Below are 20823 nucleotides of genomic sequence, written 5' to 3' on the forward strand. Positions count from 1 at the left end.
AAACATTGAGGGACGCCTGGGTGGCTCAGTCGGTTGAGCGTCTGCCTTCGGCTCGGGTCATGGTCACAGGGTCCTGGGATCGAGTCCCGCATCGGGCTCCCTGCTCCGCGGGGAGCCTGCTTCCCCCTCTGCCTCTGTCTCTCTCTCTGTCTCTCATGAATGAATAAATGAAATCTTTAAAAAAAAAAAAAAAAAAAAAAAAAAAAAAAAAAAAAAAAACATTTAAAAAATTTATTTGATCACACAACCTGTTTTTACTCTAGAGTACAATTAATTTGGCAGTAGTCCCATAACCAGAATGGTTATTAATATGTGCAAAATTAGATGATTCATTTGATGAGTTACAGTTTCGTGGTGATTAATACTATTTATGAATAGCTACAGCTTGGGGCTGAATTACAAGGGCAGGTCTGGCTTTAAATGCTACTACTGAAATTGGGTCCCCAAAGTTCACGCAGCTCAGCCCAGAGCTCCACACTACGTGCAGAGCCGGACACGGTGGGCTCCATCTCATAACCCTGAGATCATGACCTGAGCCAAAATCATGAGTCAGATGCTTAACTGAATGAGCCACCCAGGCGCCCCCAGAGCTGTTTGATATTCACTATATCTCCCAATGAGACTTAAATTTTAAAATACCTTCTTCTCGGGCTCCTGGGTGGCTCAGCGGGTTAAGTGTCTGCCTTTGGCTCAGGTCATGATCTTGGGGTCCTGAGCTCAAGCCTTTGTCTCCTTCTCCCTCTCCCCCCACCCCTGCTCATGCGTTCTCTCTCAAATAAGTGAAATCTTTAATTATTTGAGAGAGAGAGAGCACAAGGGGGGGGGGGAATGTTAGAGGGAGAAGCAGACTCCCCACTGAGCATGGAACCCAACACGGGACTTGATCCCAGGACTCTGGAATCATGACCTGAGCCGAAGGCAGACACTTAACCGACTGAGCCACCCAGGCGCTCCTCAAATAAATAAAATCTTAAAAAACACACACACACACACACAAAAACCCTTCTTCTCTGTTAAACACAAAGAGCATTTCTACACACAATGTATAATCCCTTCAAACAGTGAACATACTTCCATGTAGAGACATTCTCCATCCATACCTTGTTAGTGACAGGGACAACTGATCCTTCAGCTATCTTGTCACTTCTTAAAGAGCTACCAAAATCATACTATGACATTCAATCCCAATAGGAATTGCTAGATGTGCATTAAAAAAAAAAAAAGAAGAAAGAAAGAAAAAGGAGGGGTGCCCAAGTGGCTCAGTGGGTTGAGCTTCCGACTCTTGATTTCCGCTCAGGTCATGATCTCAGGGTTGTAAGATCAAGCCCCAGGTCCGGCTCAGCACTCAGCATGGAGTCTGCTTGAGATTCTTTCCTTCTCCCTCTGCCCCTCATCCTGCTCATGCTTTCCCTCTCTAAATTAAATCTTTAATAAAAAAATAAAGTAAAAAAAGAAAAAAGACTCTTATCTTGCCTCCCAGAGAAGCCAACCAACATCTTTCCCATATGTTTGTGAAATCCTTATTTTGACTCATGTTTCATAAAAAGGAGAAAATTGAAGTTAAAGTAACTCAAATGATTTAGCTAGACAACTACTTCTTTAATAATCCTTATTCTTAAAAGGGAGTTTTTTTCCAGCTAGCTGCTCCTTTCCTCTAGAAGCAGTTAGGGCAGAGAACGGAGAACACACTTAGGAGCAAAGCAAGCTAAATGCTTGTTGGGAGGTGCTGGGAAGGGGCAGAGGCCCGTGGGGAGGGGCCCTGAGCACACCTGTTCCATGTAGCCCTGACCCAGTGCGTTGAGACAGCGCCAGCTCATGGCCCCAATCACACCTGGACAAAGAGAAGGGCCAGGTCTACCCTGGACATACCTGTTCCCTCATGGAGCTTTCTGGAGGCCCTCCACTTGTAGAAGCTGGGACTTTCATCCCTGCTCAGCCCCAGCTGCCACCAAATGGAATGGGGAGAGGGGAGGATCACCTGCACCCACACTCTTAGCTCAGGGGCTATCTCCAGCATCCTCCCTCCAAGCACCAGCACCAGGTGGGCCCTCCTGTGCCTTAGGGATACCACTCAGATCCCCAGACTTTTCCCTATTGCCACCAGGAGCCAAAAGCTCCTTAATTCCTCCCCACATACCTGAACCCACTTACCCTTCTGCTGCTCTAATACCTTCCATGGCTCCCAGTGCTCTTGGAGCAAGGCCTGGGTTCCTGCCTGCCTCGCCTCCCATACTTCCTCTACCCTGCAGGAGGAGGCTCTCCCAGCCCAGGGGCCTCCTGGCTGTCAGGAGTGATTCTCCCTGAAGAACAAACACTGACTCTCTCCCTAGGCTGTCTGCCCATGGGCCAGACCCAGTACCAACAGAAGAATCCAGTGACAAGCACAATGCGGGGCCCTAAGGAACTGCCCAGAGGATGGGACTTTCCCAGTTGGCCTCCTGGCAGTAAGTCTTTGCAATTCAAGAATGAGTCTGAATGCCTCAACCCATATCCTTTTATTCAGTAACAGCTTTATTGAGCTATAACTCACATTCCATAAAATCCACCTTTCTAAAGTTTACAAATCAGTGGTTTTTAGTACACTCGGTAGACTTGTGTAAACATCACCACTCTGTAATTCCAGAACATTTGCATCACTCCCCAAAAGAAACCTCGAGCCCATTAGCAACCACCCCCATCCGCTCTCTGTCTCTATGCATTTGCCTATGCTGGACATTTCTATCAGTGGAATCAGACAATACATTCTCAACCCACTTTTATTTCAAACACGAAACACCCATTTGCAAATGTGGTTGGGTATTCGGCAGTTCTGCTCAGAAGGCCTGAATCTGAATTCCAGAAATGCCTGGCTTCAGAATACACGAGGTGGTAGAAATAAATCCACTTTCTGGGACCACCTCTGTTCCCTGACACTCCCCCATCTCCTCTACTGATCTAGAGAAGTGCTATTCTAGAAATTCGTTTTCTTTTTTAAAGATTTTGAGAGAGAGCGCGCACAAATAGGGGGAGCGCCAGAGGCAGAAGCAGACTCCCCGCTGAGCAGAGAGCCCGACATGGGACTCAATCCCAGGATCCTGAGATCATGACCTGAGCCGAAGGCAGACGCTTAACCGACTGAGTCACCCAGGAGCCCCAAGACTCTGCATTTCTAACAGGTTTCCAGGTGATATTGATATGGCTGGTCTGAGGGCCACACTTTGAAAACCACTGCTTGCTGGGGGTGGTAATCCCTCAACCAGCATGCCAAATCCTGTGCACCACCTGCTTTTGTAAATAAATTTTACTGGCATCCAGCCCTTTCATTTATGTATCGTCTATGGCTATTTTCATGCTCTAACTGCAGAAGGTAGCAGTTTCGGCCACAAAACCAAAAATATTTACTCTGGCCTTGTGCAGAAAAAGTTTGCGAATCTCTAGTTTACGGGGGAAGATCTAAATACTAGAAATATCATGAACAGGTCTATTGCCAAGTTGAGACTTACAGTACTTTATATGGGTTTCAGAGAATCGGGGGCATGTAATTTTATAAAATCATGAGGATTCTTACACTTTAAAAATTAATCTCAGGACGCCTGGGTGGCTCAGTGGGTTATGTGCCTGGCTTTTTATCCCCCTCTTTTTTAAGATTGTATTTGAGAGAGAGAGAGCAAGTGCAAGAGGGCAGAAGTGGGGTGGGCGGGGGAGATACACATCAGACTCTTCATTTGGGCTCAGGTCATGATCTCAGGGTCAGGTTCAGCGGGGAGTCTGCTTGAGATTCTCTCTCTCTCCTTTTCCCTCTGCTCCACACCCCCGCACCCCCGCCCTGCACTTGTACGCACATGCACTCTCTCTCTCTCTCAAATAAATAAGTCTTTTTAAAAAAAATCTCAAAAAAGTCGTTTGTTTTTTTTTAAAGTCACACAGAGAGGGACACCTGGCTGGCTCAGTTGGTTAAGGGTCTGACTCTTCGTTTTGGCTCAGGTCATGAGTCTGCTTGGGATTCTCTCTCTCCAGCTCCCTCTGCCCCCTTTCATGTGTGCTCACTCACACTCTCTCAAATAAATAAATCTAAAAGAAAAAGAAAAAGAAAAAGTCACACAGAAAAGAGCTATTCAGTTTTGTGGTCAAAGGCCCAGCCAGGCTGGAGCCGTGGTTCTCCTGACCAGCTAACGTGTGGGCAGCAGGATGCTTTGGGCCTTGCTCTCTCACCTGTGAGCACACACAGCCCTGCCCAAACCTTCAGGGAGGCTTGTGACAAAACAAGGGTTAAAAGTGAAATAAAATATTTAAGAGAAAACTTTCTAAACCCTACAATGCTATATGAAGATAGTATCGATGCCCCAACCCTGGAGGTTAAGTTTCTTGAGGGATTCCCCTACAGTCTGGGTTCAAGGATGGAGGTTTTCATTTTTGTTAACTGATCTGTTACTGCCCTTGGCCATGGAGTGACCCTGCTGGGTGTCTACACACCAGAATCACCCCAGCAGTAACGCAAAGGGCATCCTCTCCTGATGCCACAGAAGAATGGAGCTGGGCATGGCGCCGTGAAGGAGGGACGATGTTCTCCTTCCAAGAAGGTCTGTGTGCACCTGCCGAGCACTTGGCACTCGGGCTACAGCTTCCCTCTCCCTTGAGGATGGCCCTCCTGCGTGCAGCACGCCCGGGTAGGGGCTACCCACACAGCTGCGGGCGCTGTGGGTGCAGCCCTCCCTTTAGGCACGTCTCCACCCTCAGCTGCAAAGGGGGAAATAACAGTATCTACTTCACAGGGTTGTTAGAGATTCTCCATGCTCACGCTCACACAGCGAACAGCAAGAGCCCACAGAAAGGCTTTAGAAGTGTTAGCTGCAATCCTCAGGACAGAGAGGACGCCGGGAACCTGTGCACATTGTGTCTGGGCTGTTCTAAGGGCCCAGGTAAGACCGTGTTTGTCACAGCAGGGTTCACATCCCATCTCTTGTCATCAAGACAAAAGCCTGTCATGTGTTTCCAAAACTATTCATCTGAAGCTTTTTAAAAAATTGTAACATTTAGGGGCGCCTGGGTGGCTCAGTCAGTTAAGTGTCCATCCAACTCTTGATTTCAGCTCAAGTCAGTCTGTGGCCACCATGTGAGTCCATGGGACAACCCTTCCCGAGACGTAAGGCCTGGGCTATTTCAGGTCAGCCGGGAGGGGTTACAAGTGCTCAGGTACTCCTGTCACCCACACTGGTCTCCTGCCTCGTCTGCACTTGCTGGGCCACCCCCTCCCTGACCTCCTGGTGACAGTGAGGTCTGCTTACAAAGGGACTCAGCAGCAGTTAAGAGAGGGAAATGCAGCCCAGGAGGGCAGGGGAAGGAAACTCAGGGCAGGGCTTCCTTTAAACATGTGGGCATGCCCTTCAGGACAAAGCAGCACCCACCATGTCATAAGCAATCTGGAAGAGAGGAGAGAACAGGTCACCGTCAGCTCAGGATTCTAACGTAACCCTTGTGATTCACCTGCTTTTACCTCCTGGTGGGGTGGGGGCATGTCCTTTATGCTTGAGGCCAGTACCCACACAGTTCTGTATTCCGGCTCTCTCCTCTGCAGAGTTCTCGATCCGAGTTACACCACGCTGTGAGGAGGCCAAGGCGGCATCATTCTCTAGCGCCTTTATGACATGCCTGGTCCTGTTCTTTAGAAACACTGACGGTCCCCTCCTTATCATCTCCCCAGACTTGCAGCCTCCCCACAGGCCCCGTGGCTCTGGCTCATGGAAACGGTGCCCTGCGTGACCTGTTTGGTCCTGGGTGTACTCTGACCTTCACCCCTAAGGCCCACACCAGGAGCAAAGCAGCAGCATGATGCTGGCCCTATTACAGGCACCAATTCTTAACTAGTGCCTTTTTAGAACGTGTGAGCCAATGGACTGGGATACTCGGAACGAGGGGCAGCCAGTCTCCAATCTCAGGGAGGTCCCAGCCGATTGGGCTCAAGAATGCTGCAAGGTCCTTGATTACCCAGGGCCATGAAGGGTCCCGTGGACATACTGTGCCTGGTGTGGAGGATTACACAGGGGTCGCTTTGCCTGGGAGGGGCCATATGAGCAAAGCCTTCCATGCAACCACAATTATCTCAGAGGGAAAGCAAGGGAAAACCCTGGCAAAGCCTCAAACAACACAGGACGTTGGGGACCAGCTAACAGCTCTCCAAAGCACTTTATGGCAATCTGGACCATGGCTCTGAATCATCTGCAGACCGTGTTAAAATGCAGACTCTGATTCCGCAGGTCTGGGGTAGGGCTTGAGAGTCTGCAGTTCTCACAAGCTCCCAGGGGATGCTGCTATTGCTGCTCCAAGGACCATGCTTTGCCTAACAAGAGTCCAAAGCAGAGCTGTCCAAGAGAAATATGAGAGCCACAGATATAACTTTTACTTCTGAAGGAGCTGCATTTTAGAAAGCAAAGAAATACGTAGTAAAGTTTATTTTAATAATATATTTAACTTGGGGCACCTGGGTGGCTCAGTCGGTGAAGCATCTGCCTTCGGTTCAGGTCATGATCTCGGGGTCCTGGGATTGAGCCCCACGTCAGGCTCCCTGCTCAGTGGCGAGTCTGCTTCTCCCTCTCCCTCTGCCCCCTCATGCTCTCTCTCTTTCTCTCAATTATATAAATTTAAGAAAATAATAATACATTGGGCACCTGGGTGGCTCAGTTGGTTAAGCGACTGCCTTCGGCTCAGGTCATGATCCTGGAGTCCCGGGATCGAGTCCTGCATCGGGCTTCCTGCTCGGCAGGGAGTCTGCTTCTCCCTCTCCCACTCCCCCTGCTTGTGTTCCCTCTCTCGCTGTGTCTTTCTCTGTCAAATAAATAAATAAAATCTTTAAAAAAAAAAAAAAAAGAAAATAATAATACATTTAACTTATTTAACCAAATGGAGCTAAACTATGATCATTTCAACAGGTATACAATATAAAGGAATTATTAATGAGCTATTTTATGTTTTGTTTTGTTTTTTTTCTGACCAGACTAAATCTAAAATCCAGTGTGTATTTTAACTCACAGTACGTGTCAGTTTGGCCTAGCCACATTTCAAGTGCTCAAGAGCCACATATGACAAGTGGCTAGCACCTGGGGCAGTGCAGGCTAAAGGTGAAGGCAGGAGGGAGGCCAGCAGAAGATGAGGCTGGGAAACGGGCAGGTGCCAAGAGGTAAAGAACCTTGTACACCTAGCTAAGGTGTAATACGAGGAGCTACCGGGGCCCTTCCAGCAAGAACTTGAGACACCACTTAGCATGTTGGCACATCCACTGCTGGAGTTCCAGAAGAGTCTGATGCATGCGAGATCCAGAATCTGACCCAATATCAGAAGCAGTGACACCGGGGATGAAAAGGGAGCAACAAATACAAGACATTCAGGCTCCAAAGGACATGGTGATCAGCTGGCCGTGGAAGGAGGGCAAGCATGAAGGGCGACTCCTCAATGTGGGGACGAAGCATCGACCCGACCGGAAATGCGGGGGGGAGGGGTCCCCAGAGGAGGAAAAGGGAGGTACAGTCCGTGGGGCTGCTGCAAAAGCGTGCACTGCACTGCACCTGGGAGAGGCATCTGCGTGCACCGGCTGTCAGGGAAGCACTTGCGAGCACCCAGACGAGAGAGGAGACAGAGGGAAGGACCTTCCAGAGAAACCACACTGCGGCAGACGGCAAGGGGTAAGAGCCAGTCAAGGCTGTTTGCACAGTGGTCAGAAAGAAAGGCAGACAAAGCGCTTTCTCGAGAATAAGACACCTTTGGCAGACGGCACCTGCAGCCATGGCAATGCTGAGGACTGAACTCTAGAAAAGCTGACCAAGTTCCCCGGGCACAAGACGGAGCATCCTCAGACACGAGCAGAGAATGGAGCATGTATCCGTGTGGTATCAGGCCGTGACTCCTTTCTCCTAAACACCATCGTTGAAGATGGGGAAGGAGGATGGAAATAGCACCCCTCCCCCAACAACCTCATAAGCCCTAGAAGGCATCAGCTGTGACATCTTGTGGTTATACTGACACAAAGTAAATATGATTGGAGCAGCAGCCTATCTTTCCAAGTCCAGATGTTTCCTTCCCAAACTTTCATTCAAGGTTCAGGACATCTAGGGGCGCCTGGGTGGCTCAGTCGGTTAAACGTCTGACTCTTGATCTCAGCTCAGGTCACGATCTCAGGGTCGTGAGTTCAAGCCCCGCTTTGGGCTCTATGCTGAGCCAGCGTGGAGCCTACTTTAAAAAAAAAAAAAAAGGTTCAGGACATCTAAACATGAAGGAAAATTAAAAGAAAAGCCTACACATACCAAAAAAACACACAGTTGTTTTAAAGAGTGACATATTTGACCAATATAGTCAGTTTCCCAGAAGTTGGGGCTTTTGAAAAAATATGCCTGTCTACAAAAAACTAATAAAACTCAACATATTCCACAATAACAAAACATATGTCATTTTAAAAATCCCAAGTGGTATACACAAAACTAAGCTTCCTTTAAGTTTCATCTGATTCCTAAAATTGACAACAATGTAATTCTTAGGAGAATTACCTTCAAGCAAGGAATAATTAGACCTATATGGTTTAAAGCAAAGAATTCCAGAGACAGGGAAAATGAATCAATATAGCCGTACCACCAGAAATAAGATTACTATATGTTTTGGGCTACTGATCAATCATTTCCCTTACTCTCAATTTTTTCAAGATGGTTTTAATGTTTCTGCAGATTTTCAAAATGTTTTTAATGTTTTTCTGAAGAAAAACCATCACTATGCTTAAAAACGTATAAGCATATGTACAATGAGCACAGATAAGTATCTCTGTGCTTACACATTTACGAACATACAGCACAATTACCCTAAACAGATGCAGCTTCAGCATCTGCAAGCCACAGGCAGGGAAGCACCTTCACCTCCCCAGAAAGTCAGGGAGGGCTACCTCCCGAGGCTCCGGTCCCCGTCCCACCTTGCTCACCATGCTCCCAGGCTTTCCTGCCCCCCAAGCAGAAGAGACCCTTCTGTGCCTCAGACCCCCACAGCAACGCCACTTTCCTCCTGAGACCACCATGAGTCTGAACTCATCTTTACCTCCCTTTCTTCCTTGCTCTAACCCATGAGTCTACGTCCTGTTCCCCAGAGGGGAAAAACAGTCTGCCCTACAAGATAATTAATTAATCTGATAAAGGCTCTGCTAATGAAGATTTAATGTGTAACCCTCCCAGGCAATATCTTCTGCACTTGAAGCATGGCGGGTAAGGAAAGGACAATTCAACTAGGAGGAAGGTCCGAGCCGTGACATCATCCCAGCAGGCGGGCCACCCATCCTGTCCTCTGGCCAGCCCTACCTGAGTGCTAATTACCTAGACTGGCGATCCTCCCTGCCTCTGCCCTACCTCTCCGTAGCTTCCAGGCAATCATCTGCAGGGAGGAGAAGGCAAACCAAGGCAGGATGAAAATTAAATTATCGTCTGAGAGGAAAGCTAAGGTGGAAGGAAGCCAAAACGATGGCGCACAGGTCTCATTTTATATAATAAGAGTGTGGGGAATAAGCTACGTGCTAATTGGACACCCACAGTGATTCCTTCTGCAAGGTAAATAATCATTCCCTCCTGTATGCATGTAAATTAAGTGTTATATATTCGATCTCTTAACACCAGATATATTTGTTAAAAGGAAAACTTGGATTTCTCTCTGGATTTCATTTCTTAGAATGGTCTCTTATAGCAAGTAATCCAAGAAATGTGTAATGCCTCAGACACAGCAGAGGTTTGTTTCTCATTCGTGTCATGATATTACTGGAGGGTAATCCCGCTGCGGGCAGCTACCTCCTCCGGTATTCAGGGACCTATGCTGATGGGGTTCTGCCCTAGGCCCATCTTCATTTCAGACAACCAGAAGAGGGGGAAGCAGGACAGGCTGAAATGGCAGACATCACCTCCCTTGTATCGGACTGGGTAGAACTGTCACAAGGTCGCATCTAGCTTGCGAAGGTGGGAAATGCAGTCCAGCGGTGTGTCCAGAAGGAAGAGACCCGGACTGCTCCAGTGAGCAGATGGCGCCTCGGCCAAGCCTGTGGGTGCAGCTCCATGCCCTGAAAGACTTTCTACTGCCACAGAGAGAGGCAGTCACACAACAGAGCCTCTTGCCATAGGGAGATTTAGCCTTTATCTTTCCTACTACTTTCACTTCCCAAGGTCACCTTTTTTTTTTTTATAATTTTTTTTTTAAAGATTTTATTTATTTATTTGACAGAGAGACACACAGCGAGAGAGGGAACACAAGCAGGGGGAGTAGGAGAGGGGGAAGCAGGCTTCCTGCGGAGCAGGGAGCCCGATGTGGGGCTCGATCCCAGGACCCTGGGATCATGACCTGAGCTGAAGGCAAATGCTTAAAGACTGAGCCACCCAGGTGCCCCCCAAGGTCACCTTTCTAAAATCCTATTCTTCTGAATATCACATTGATCTGCAAGAGCTACCCTTCATTAGTATTATAAAAATGAGAAACACTACTATTTAAAAAAAACTGATAGATGGGGTGCCTGGCTGGCTTAGTCAGTGGAGTGTGAGACTCTTGATCTCAGGGTCATGAGTTTGAGCCCCACACTAGGTACAGAGATTACTCAAAAATTAAATCTTAAAAAAAATTATGGAAAAGAAGAAATAATTGCTTCCAGTGGGGGGTAAACAGCACAACCAATGTTTTGTTGCTGGGCAACAGACATGTATTTTAATTAAATGCTTTCCTTCAAATACCATACTGAACTATCAAAATCAGTAACAAAATCTGTAGGCGACAATTAAAATGCTGCCACACAAAATCTAGCTTAACGTCTTTCCATAGTGAATTGGTGGTTCAATGCATTAACATTATTTTTTATAGTTTTCCAAATTTTTTTTTTTAAGATTTTACTTTCAAGTAATTTCTACACCCAACATGGGGCTCGAACTCACAACCCTGAAATCAGGAGTTGCATGCTCTACTGACTGAGCAAGCCAGGCACCCCAGTTTTTCAATTCTTCCTTTCCTTTTTTTTTTTTTTAAGATTTTATTTATTTGTCAGAGATTGAGAGAGAGGGAGAGAGAAAGCACAAGCACGAGGAGCAGTAGGCAGAGGGAGAGGGAGAAGCAGGCTTCCTGCTGAGCAAGGAGCCTGATGCGGGGCTCCATCCCAGGACCCCGGGACCACGACCTGAGCCGAAGGCAGACACTTAACTGACTGAGCCACCCAGGTGCCCCAGTTTTCCAATTCTTTTTTTTTTTTCTTTAAAGATTTTATTTATTTACTTGAGAGAGAGAGAATGAGAGAGAGCAAGCACATGAGAGGGGGGAGGGTCAGAGGGAGAAGCAGACTCCCTGCCGAGCAGGGAGCCCGATGCAGGACTCGATCCCGGGACTCCAGGATCATGACCTGAGCCGAAGGCAGTTGTTTAACCAACTGAGCCACCCAGGCGCCCCCCAGTTTTCCAATTCTTAATGAAACAGAATTGAATAGTGCAAAGGGAGGAAGGGGAGGAGATAAGGAATTTAAATTTCCTACAGTTAATTTTATATTTCACCTCACTGAATTCCCAGGATACTATAATAGAATGGGAATGACTCTAGTTTGACAGTCTGAGGATTGGAGATTGAAAAGGTTAAGGACAGAGTAAAGATCCAGCCTGAAATGCAAGCATTGCCACTTAACACTAGTGCAAACCTTCCCAACAAACTGGAACCACTGTGACCACACAGGGGGCAGAGGTGACCACACTCACCTTGCTGATCAAAGTAGGGATCCCCTAAACTGGCACACCTCACATCATCTTTCAAATCTGCTCTATACTGGAAACTTATTTTCAGTAGAGCTAAGAGCTACTGTTTGACAAGAACAGGATCGGCCCAGAAAGAACCAACAAAGCTATGGCCTTCAAGGACTCCCTAGGGAAGCAACCTCACCAGATCACTCAGCCACATGCACACAGCTTCCAGAGAACACTTCGGTCACCTACTCTTAAATACCTGCAGACGACAAGGATCACTGGACATTCAAAGAGAGCGTTTAACAGGGAAGAAAGAAGCCAAAATAAAAAAGCAGCTGAGCTGGGAAACTCAATCTACGCAAAAGAAGACTTAAAAAAACAAAAACCAAAAACAGCTTAATTATCCTCAAAAATATGAAAGAAGAACCATGAAACAAGATCAGTAGGAGATAAAAAAGGAACAACAAAAAGTTTGGCATAAAAAAACAGCATAAATTTAAAACTCAATGTAAGGACTGAAAGATAAGGTTGTAGAAATCTCCTCAAAAGAACAAAAATATGGGGTGCCTGGGTGGCTCAGCCAGTTGAGCATCTGACTTCAGTTCCGATCACGATCTCGGGGTCCTGGGATCGAGCCCCACGTCCAGCCCTGTGTCCAGCCCCTGAAGAGCCCAAGGTCGAGCCCCACGTGCTCAGCATGGAGTCTCCTTTCCCTTCCCCTCTGCCCTTCCCCCTGCTCGTGCTCTAATAAAATCTTAAAAAAAAGAACAAAAATACAAAGAAATGAAAAATAAGTCAGAAAAAATTAGCACCAGTCCAAAGAGCAAGAAACACAAAGGTGTGCTTCCCTGCAGCAATCCTGAGCACCAATGGAGAATGAACACCATCTGCAAAGTGCTGAGGGAGAACGATCTCCACTGGAGACCTCTATACCAAACAATCCATTCACTGTCAAGATAAAATGACATTTTCAGATACAGAAGGTCTTTAAGGACTATTCCCTGTGTTGGAATATATTAAAAGATTTTTCACAATTGGGGAAGATTTCGAGGCCGAATCAACGAGAAGTGTGTAAGAAATCAAGCAAAGAAACAAAAACTACCATTAACCTTAGTGATTATGAAAACTTGCACCGGAGAAATAACTCATAGTTTGTACCACCAGGCTCAGCATCGATAGCACTGGCCATCAAAATAACGCAAACAGCGAATACTGTTAACTCTGTGCTTCTCAAAGGGGGTGATTTTGCCTCCCCACAAGAGACATCTGGCAATGTCCGGAGACAGGTTTGGTTGTCACAACTGGGGTGAAGGAAGCTACTGGCCTCTAGTGGGTAGAGACCAGGGAGGCTGCTCATCTTACAATGCACAGGGCAGCCCCCCCAAAACAAAGAGTTGCACTTGACCCTTAAACACAGGGGTTAGGGGCACTGATGCCCCACGCAGTCAAAAAATAAGTGTACAACTTTCGACTCCCCCGAAACTTAGCTACTAATAGCCTACTGTTGGCCGAAGGCCTGAGTATTAATGTAATTTTAGTTCCACGTATTTTCTACGTTGTATGTATTATGTACTATATTCTTACAATGAACAAAGCTAGAAAAAAGAAAATGTGATTAAGAAAATCATAAAGAGGGGCGCCTGGGTGGCTCAGTCGGTTAAGCGTCTGCCTTCGACTCACATCATGATCTCAGGGTCCCGGGATTGAGCCCCGCATTGGGCTCCCTGCTCCGCGGGAAGCCTGCTTCTCCCTCTCCCACTCCCCCTACCTGTGTTCCCTCTCTCGCTGTGTCTCCGTCAGATAAATAAATAAAATCTTTGAAAAAAAAAAAATCCTAAAAGAGGGGAGCCTGGCTGGCTCAGTCAGTAGAGTATGCGACTTATTCTCGTGCTGGGGGTAGAAAAATTAAATTAAAATTAGAAAAAATAAAGAAACTCATAAGGAAAATATATTTACAGTACTGTATTGTATTTATCGAAAAAACAAATACATGTATAAGTGGACCCGCATAGTTCAAACCCATGTTGTTCAAGGCTAAACTGTATTTGACCCAAAATGTCAACAGTGCCGAAGCTGAAAAACCCTTTTCTAACCAAAATGGTGATGTAATCAGATTTGAAGTGTGGGGTGGATTGTGGGAAGAAATGTGCCAGGGCAGACGGTGGGAAGGAGGTGTGCAGAAAAAGGCTAAATCCCAGTTTTCTACATAGTGGGAAGTCAACAGTTAGGAACAAGCAAAAGTAGCAGCAATAGAGAATGTAAGCAAATGCCGAAAGCCAGCAGCTAAGAAGTTTCACTCATTGTCCCCAGGGAAGGGGAAACGGCAGTGGGGAGCTGTTGGTATGATAACAGCGTCCGAAGAACTATCTGATTATTTGAACTGTGCCAGAACCACTTTGATATAAATGAAAACAAAACTCAAAAAGATACACTAATATTTTGTCCCCTTCCTCCCACGAATAAGTAAAAATGTTGCCTTTACAGCACACAGAATCTACCAGGCCTGGAATATTATTTGCCTTTGATGTGAACATCTTAGTCGCCTCTGGCCAAAAGAAAGATAATCCCAACCCTGCCTAGCCGATCCCGAGCACAGTTCTTCCTTCCCCATCGCAGAGATGGATCATGGTCCCTAACAACACCCTAGAGATTAAGAAAAAAACAGCCCAGGTTAAAAAAATGTTACTTTTCTGTTACAGTTCAGAAAATCCTGCCCAGAACCACCAACATTCACACCAGTAAACAGAATAGGCTCCCTCTACCAGAAGACAATGTAAATATCAGATCCAACAAGGTAACAGAACAATTCTTCCAGAATATACCAGTGTTAGACGCTGCCCATGTTTTAAAAAGACCAAAGAGAGTAACATGGAACCCTCTAGTTCTTTTAAAATCCTTCACGTGAGAGAAAGTTTTTAGCTTGGAAGAGCTGCGGCTAGCAGAATTTCTCCCCCAACTGTTGCCCCACTCCTGACCACAGTGTTTCCAAGTAAAAGAAGTAAGACCTGAATAAAAAGTCTATTCAGCCTTTCAATCCTTAAATTATCTTGTCGAATGTTTACAGTGCTCCCAGTGTACAAGAAGAAAAGCTCCACAGAGGCCCTAAGGAATCCACAAATCCAGGTTTACTGGCATGCTGACACAAAATAGCTTTGGCAAGAGGGCAACTCCAAGCTGCTTTCCAAGTAGACAAACCAGCCCTTTCCAAGCAGGGAGCCCAGCTTCTGTGCCCGTGAAATAGAAAGGTAAGAAATCCCAGCTCATTGGGACAAGGTGAAAATGACTATTTTTAAGAGCGTTTCATTATCATGCTATTCTACATTTAGCTCTCGGGCAAACTAGCTTTCTTTTTTCAAAAGACGAATGTCAGGACATGTTAAGAAATACTTAGAACTGCATCAGGAAGTCCAAGTCCAACATGGTGTAGAAGTGTGATGCACAGCTTACGTTTACAGCTTTCTACCCCACAGAAGCCTGTGGGTTTATAGATGGGAGACAAGCTCAGCTCACTTAATGTCTAGGGAAGAATCCTCCACCCGTTGAACCTCGCAGCCACCAGACTCTGGGATATGATGTTACACCCCCTGACCTCCCACTCCTGCACCCAACGCACCTGTGGAGGACCAAGGACGAGAGAAGTGGGCCGAGTGCGGGAGGCAGAGACTGCGACAGGCTAACAAAGACACGCGGGACAGCAGGTAAGCAGCTCTACCAACGGAAAGGGACTTTCAGCACACGAAACAACGCTCACCTCTTTTTGTTTGTTTGTTTAACCATACTAATGACTCTTAATATACAAACGAGTCTTCGGAATTAGCCTCATCCCGACAACTCAGGGGTCGGCAGCTGGCCTCAGAAAGTGCCTGGGCTCTCCCAGCCGAGGGGCTGCTGCAGCAGGAGAGCACCCACGGCCCGGCGTGGGCGGCCCCAGCCTTCGGCCGCTGACTCCTGTCAGATGCCAAGATCTGGGAGCGCACACACTGACGTGCTTTCACAGAGATCGAGCAAGATCCACAGAGAAGCTTACATCTGTCAGCTCCTAATCCCCTGCTGAGTTCATCACATCCCTCTTTTTCAAAACTTTTACTGATACCTGACAAAGAACTTGGTCTGTTGGGGACAAATACAAAGACATGAGGACAACAATGTGTCCTGACCAAGGCTGCCACTAGGTCCAACCTCCCTGGTCCCCAATGAGTGCCTCAGCCAGGTCCTGTAAAATGGAGCCCCCTTTCAAGCCACTAAGGCAGGCGCCTCAGGTGCTCAGTGCCCCCCAGCCCCACCCACCACCAATGGCTAGTCTTTGCCCTGAGCCTTGTGCTGTCAGGAGCTCTGGCTAATGGCTTACTTAGGACATTTGCCACCTGGCTGTGTGACCTCCATTCAAAATACGTGCCCTGATTCCCGTCCACCCCACCTTCAGTATCCAAACTAGAAAGGACACTTAAGGACTTTGACTCATATCCAGAGAAATGTTTTAAGGGTATGAAGGCCCCTGAGAGGGTGAGTCAGCCTGGGGGCATCCCAAGGCGCAGCTCTCCTGCCCTGCTCTAGGATGTCAGTGTTCCTCAAAGGCAACCCAAAAGTCGGTGGCTTCCCAAAGGAGCCACCCGTGGGACCACACCAGGCCCAAAGCAACGTCTTGCTTGGTGCTTCTGGCTAGGGCTCTGGCATTCTTCAGGGAGGGACTCTAAGAAAGGGCAAAAAGGAGGGGCTGGAGCTTCATTCCTTCCCCCCTTAAGAAACATTCCTGAGACTGCAGGGGGCCTACTGACACCCAGCTGGTGCACAGAATGCTCCCTAACGAATCCCCAACCGCCCATTTGAAATTCTAGGCCCTCCAGTAACACTTTAGAGATCAGGCCCCTCCCCTAACCCCCACTGATGTTTTACGTTTGCTGAATCGATGGAGAAAGGAACATGCAAAAACAGGGGACCGCATACATCCACTGTATCTGTTTACACGGGGCCCCGGATAACCCACATCGAAATGTGGCCTTGGAAATACCAACAAGTCAAAATCTTTGTGGTTTCTTAGGACACAGACATCACTTCTACTCCCTGTCGGACAGGAGCATGGAAAAACAGCAGCATTGTGTGTTTTGCAGCCCTAGTAAAAGGTCAAGCTAGAAGCCAATGTAAAGGTGCTGAGCGGATACAAATCTGGGTGCCACTTTCAGCAGAGGTCTGCTGGAACTTCACACATGCACTTCAAATTCCAAGAATGCCACTCCTAGGAAGTTAAGTATCCCTTTTGACTTCAAAACTAGACCCAAAGAAAAGACTGTCCTTACCCAGCAGCCCCACTGAAGGCTCATAAAACAGCACTCAGGAGTTCCAGCTTCATTTCCTTTCTCCAGCTACAAAAATGCAGATGAAGCAAGTATTTGTTTGAGTTTTACTATGTAAATAAAGCCTATTATCAGGGTCAGCACTTGGGAAGAAAACAGCCCTTCAGGAAAAGCCTTCCAAAAGGCCAGTGTCCTCACAAAGAAAAATTAACTTGAGCTTTAAAAGCTAAAATCCTTTTAAAAACTAAGGTGCTGACAGTGTTCATCAAACAAGGGCAATCTGGCCCACAGGTAACATCTGACAGTCTGGAGACTTTTGTTGGCTGTCACAGCTGGAGTGGGGGTACCCCTGGCATCAAGTGAGTGAGGGGGGCCCAGGAATGCTTCTGAACATGCTACAGAGCCCACGACAGCCCCCACCAGAGAGTGATGCAGACCAGCATATCAGTAGTGCCCAAGTTGAAAAATCCTCATCTGATGGATGTGACAAAGTTATTTAATAGAACACTGCACGTGTTTCCAGGCGAACTGAGTAGAGGGGTTAGTGGGGACATTTGGGATCAAGAGCTGGTCCTTGGGGGCCTTCTCATGACCTGCCAGGTTTGTGACCTCAGGGCACGCCATTTAACTTCCCTTTGCTTTAGCTGTTGCATTTATAAAACGGGCTGATAAAATTTCCTGATCTGAAGATCACAGATTCAACCAGCCTTGTTCTTCGCATTCCTTACAGTTCTAAAATGTGCACTCCTATGAGGCTTCCAAATCAGACCCCTATTACCATAAAAAGAGTGTGTCACCTTACACTTGTTCAAGCTACCCCCACATCAGATTCTGTTAAATAGAAAATGAATTGTATAATACCCCAGGAGTCTTATATGTAAAACATTTAATTACAAGTTTTTTTAAAAGAAAAAAAAAAGCCCTATTAGAACAATTATAATTTGGGCCCCAAATAACAAGTTGTTATAATGAGCCCCAAATATTTTTCAGTAGCTACTGAGGCAGGGTCAAAACTTGGATTAATCCAAATTCTGCAGGTGCAACAATTTTTCCCAGCTCCACCACAACAGTGTATTGCCACTCTTTAAGTGGTTCTAAATGGACACACTTTCCTTCATCCTTTTCTAATAATGTGACAGTTAATTACCAGCTGTTGGAGTGTAAGCAAGCATAATTGATGACTTAATCCAAGAGAAAAGACAGGCATGTGAAATAGTGCCAATACCACGGAGCACGTAGTTAAAAATACACAATACGTGCGCAAGCGTGCACCTCTGTGTGTGTTTACAAGTGTACCTGGAAACTCAATATGGAAGTCCCAAACTCTCCTGAATCCTTTCTTTTTTTAAAGATTTTATTTATTTATTTGAGAGAGAGAGAGAGAAAGAGCATGAGTGGGGGTGGGGAGAAGGAGAGGGAGAGGGAGAGGCAGGTTCCCCGCGGAGCACGGAGCCCAATGCCAGGACCCTGGGATCATGACCTGAGCAGAAGGCAGACGCTTAACAGACTGAGCCACCCAGGTGCCCCTCTCCTGAATTCTTTCTATCCTAAGTAAAGAAACCACCAATTTCCAGTCACATTGCAGTATCTATTAAAACTAAGCAGCAGTTTAAGGGAAGAACGTATGGGCCTCTCAGAGAACCCCAAACATTTTTATTCCTGCAAAATCCTGAAACAGCATCTGGAAAGGCGGAGTACGTACACTGGTACTTACCTACCCACAAAAACTTTCAAAAGAAAAACAAAACAAAACAGACCAAAAACACCTTACCAAGTACTGTGCAAGCTAACCAGCAAGCCAAATCAGGAGCAAAGGGCCTCACATGCCCCAAAAAGGCCCTGGTGTGTATTTTCTGGGTTTTACTGCCCACCTCCCACAGTCTAGACTGGGGCCTCTTGGACAGAGAGAACAGAAGGCCACTAAGAATACACCTGGATTTTTAGAACCTGGAGTACCCACAGAAAGGAGGAGGTGCTTGGGGATCCCCTTCTCCAGCTTCTGGTTAAACACCTGAATTTGAGTTTAAAATGACCTCCAACTCTCTTATACTGCGTAAAACCAAAAGGCAACATTTCACCTTAACCAATGTTTTGCAACTTACTCCTTCAATTATAGTATCAAGTCTGAGAAAGATACATTGACTTGTGTGTACACCTCTTTTTTAAAAGAAATACATGAAATGCTAAGGGTGTTAGTTATTTACCTGCTATCTTTTAAACTTTTACCATCAGAAATGCCCTGTAAAACCTTTATTAAAAAGGCATAGGGTTAACACGCTTTTGTACGCATATATGCAGGAAAATACCCTTGCTGGGCAAGCTGTACACACTTTGCTCACCATCTTTTCAAAGAACCCAGTTCGTTAATGGGTTACACATTAAATTTATAGCAACGACAGCCTCTTTCCCCAGTTGAACATAAATTCAGTGCCTATCTAAACAAGCCTCCCCTCAGAGTTTCTGGTTTTGTGAATACAAAAATGAGAGAAAATACAGAACAGAGAAGTTTGGTGTCTCATTTGCTATCTTGAACAACAAAGCCACACCACTTCCCAAATTCATCACGGGGGGGTTGGCTTAGGAGTGACCTTATACCTTCCTGCTGTGGTGAAGCAGGAAAGTAGGAAAAAACCCAGCAAGTCACCTTCAAACTCTTGTAGTCGCCAAGAATTTTTACATTTTAAAGGGAACTTTGTCCCTAGGAAAAGCCTAACCCAACCCTCCCCACAGAAACGGACACTTTTAACCAGAAGAAAACAGGATGATAGGTTTGTTGTTTTGTGTTTTCACAGGTCTATCCAAGTTCAGCTGATCAATTTCAAGATCGATTGCTGTTTAGAGACAAGAGAATTCAAAGCGTGAAAGCACCCACCTTCCCTTACCACACACACTTAACGCAAAACACATTCCTGATGAGACACATTAGAAACTTGTTGGAGCCCAAATCGCACTTTGAAAAAGGACACTGAAAGTTTCGGTACGTGTCTGCAGGTCCCAGAGCGCCATGGATCTAGAGCTGGAAGCCGAAAGTCAGTAAATATTGATGGGCTGACGGGAATCGAGAAGCTGGGCGGGCGACAGCTGCACGTCTGAGTTTCCTAGTGATAAGGGGTACAGGTTCAAGGGGTGCAGAACCAAAGGCCTTACAGTGACAAATACAGGTGGGGCAGTTCTGTCCACCCCCTGGCACGTGGGACTGTTCCTCCCCAACCCCTGGGCAGCCAGCCCCACAGGTGCAGGCCGCCGCTGGCGAAGCCTGGAGTGACAGGGGACCCAGCCAGGCCCCTTCTCGAAGGGGGGAAGGGAGGGGACCCGGAACAGGAGCCATTTAAACCCTGCGCGGCTCTGGGAGTCAGCAGGGCTGGGAGCCAGCAGGGCTGGGAGCCGCGGCAGAGGGGCCGGGACCGGGCACCTTGCGTGTTCTGGTGCCCCCGTCCCCGCAGGTGACCCAGGCAGACTAGCGCCCCCGGGTTGGGGACACGATTGGGCTGCCCCTCCGGCGCCCCCACCCCCGACGAGAACCCCCGCCCCGCGGCCACCTTTGGGCTGTCACCGTGAAGGTCCCGCGGCCGCCTCACCTTGGTGATGACCAGCGGCTCGCCGTGCTCGCGGCCGCCCTTTAGGGTGAAGCCCCACGGGGCGCCGCCGCTCAGCTGCACCTCCACCAAGCGCCCGCCGTCGGGCGCCCGCGCCTCGGCCTCGGCCAGGCGCTCGGGCCGCGCGCGGGGCTCGGCACCCTCCATGGCGCGGAGAGCGGAGGCGGCGCGGCCGCTCAGCGCCCAGGGCCCGTCCGGCCCGCGCCCATGCACTCGGAGGAGCCCCGGCCGGCCGAG

The 20823-nt window shown here is 47.4% G+C and overlaps 1 protein-coding gene across 1 annotated transcript in view; it reads right to left on the minus strand.

The window, feature by feature from the left end:
• The window catches only part of SHROOM2 (shroom family member 2), a 132724-nt gene extending 111901 nt beyond the window's left edge, over window positions 1-20823 (minus strand). Inside the window, exon 1 of the mRNA XM_044911667.1 lies at window positions 20569-20823. Coding sequence (XP_044767602.1) covers window positions 20569-20733 — 165 coding nt within the window. The 5' untranslated portion in view covers window positions 20734-20823. The remainder of the gene's footprint in view (window positions 1-20568) is intronic.

Source organism: Neomonachus schauinslandi, chromosome X, assembly GCF_002201575.2.
Source record: "Neomonachus schauinslandi chromosome X, ASM220157v2, whole genome shotgun sequence".
NCBI classification, from domain to species: Eukaryota; Metazoa; Chordata; class Mammalia; order Carnivora; family Phocidae; genus Neomonachus; species Neomonachus schauinslandi.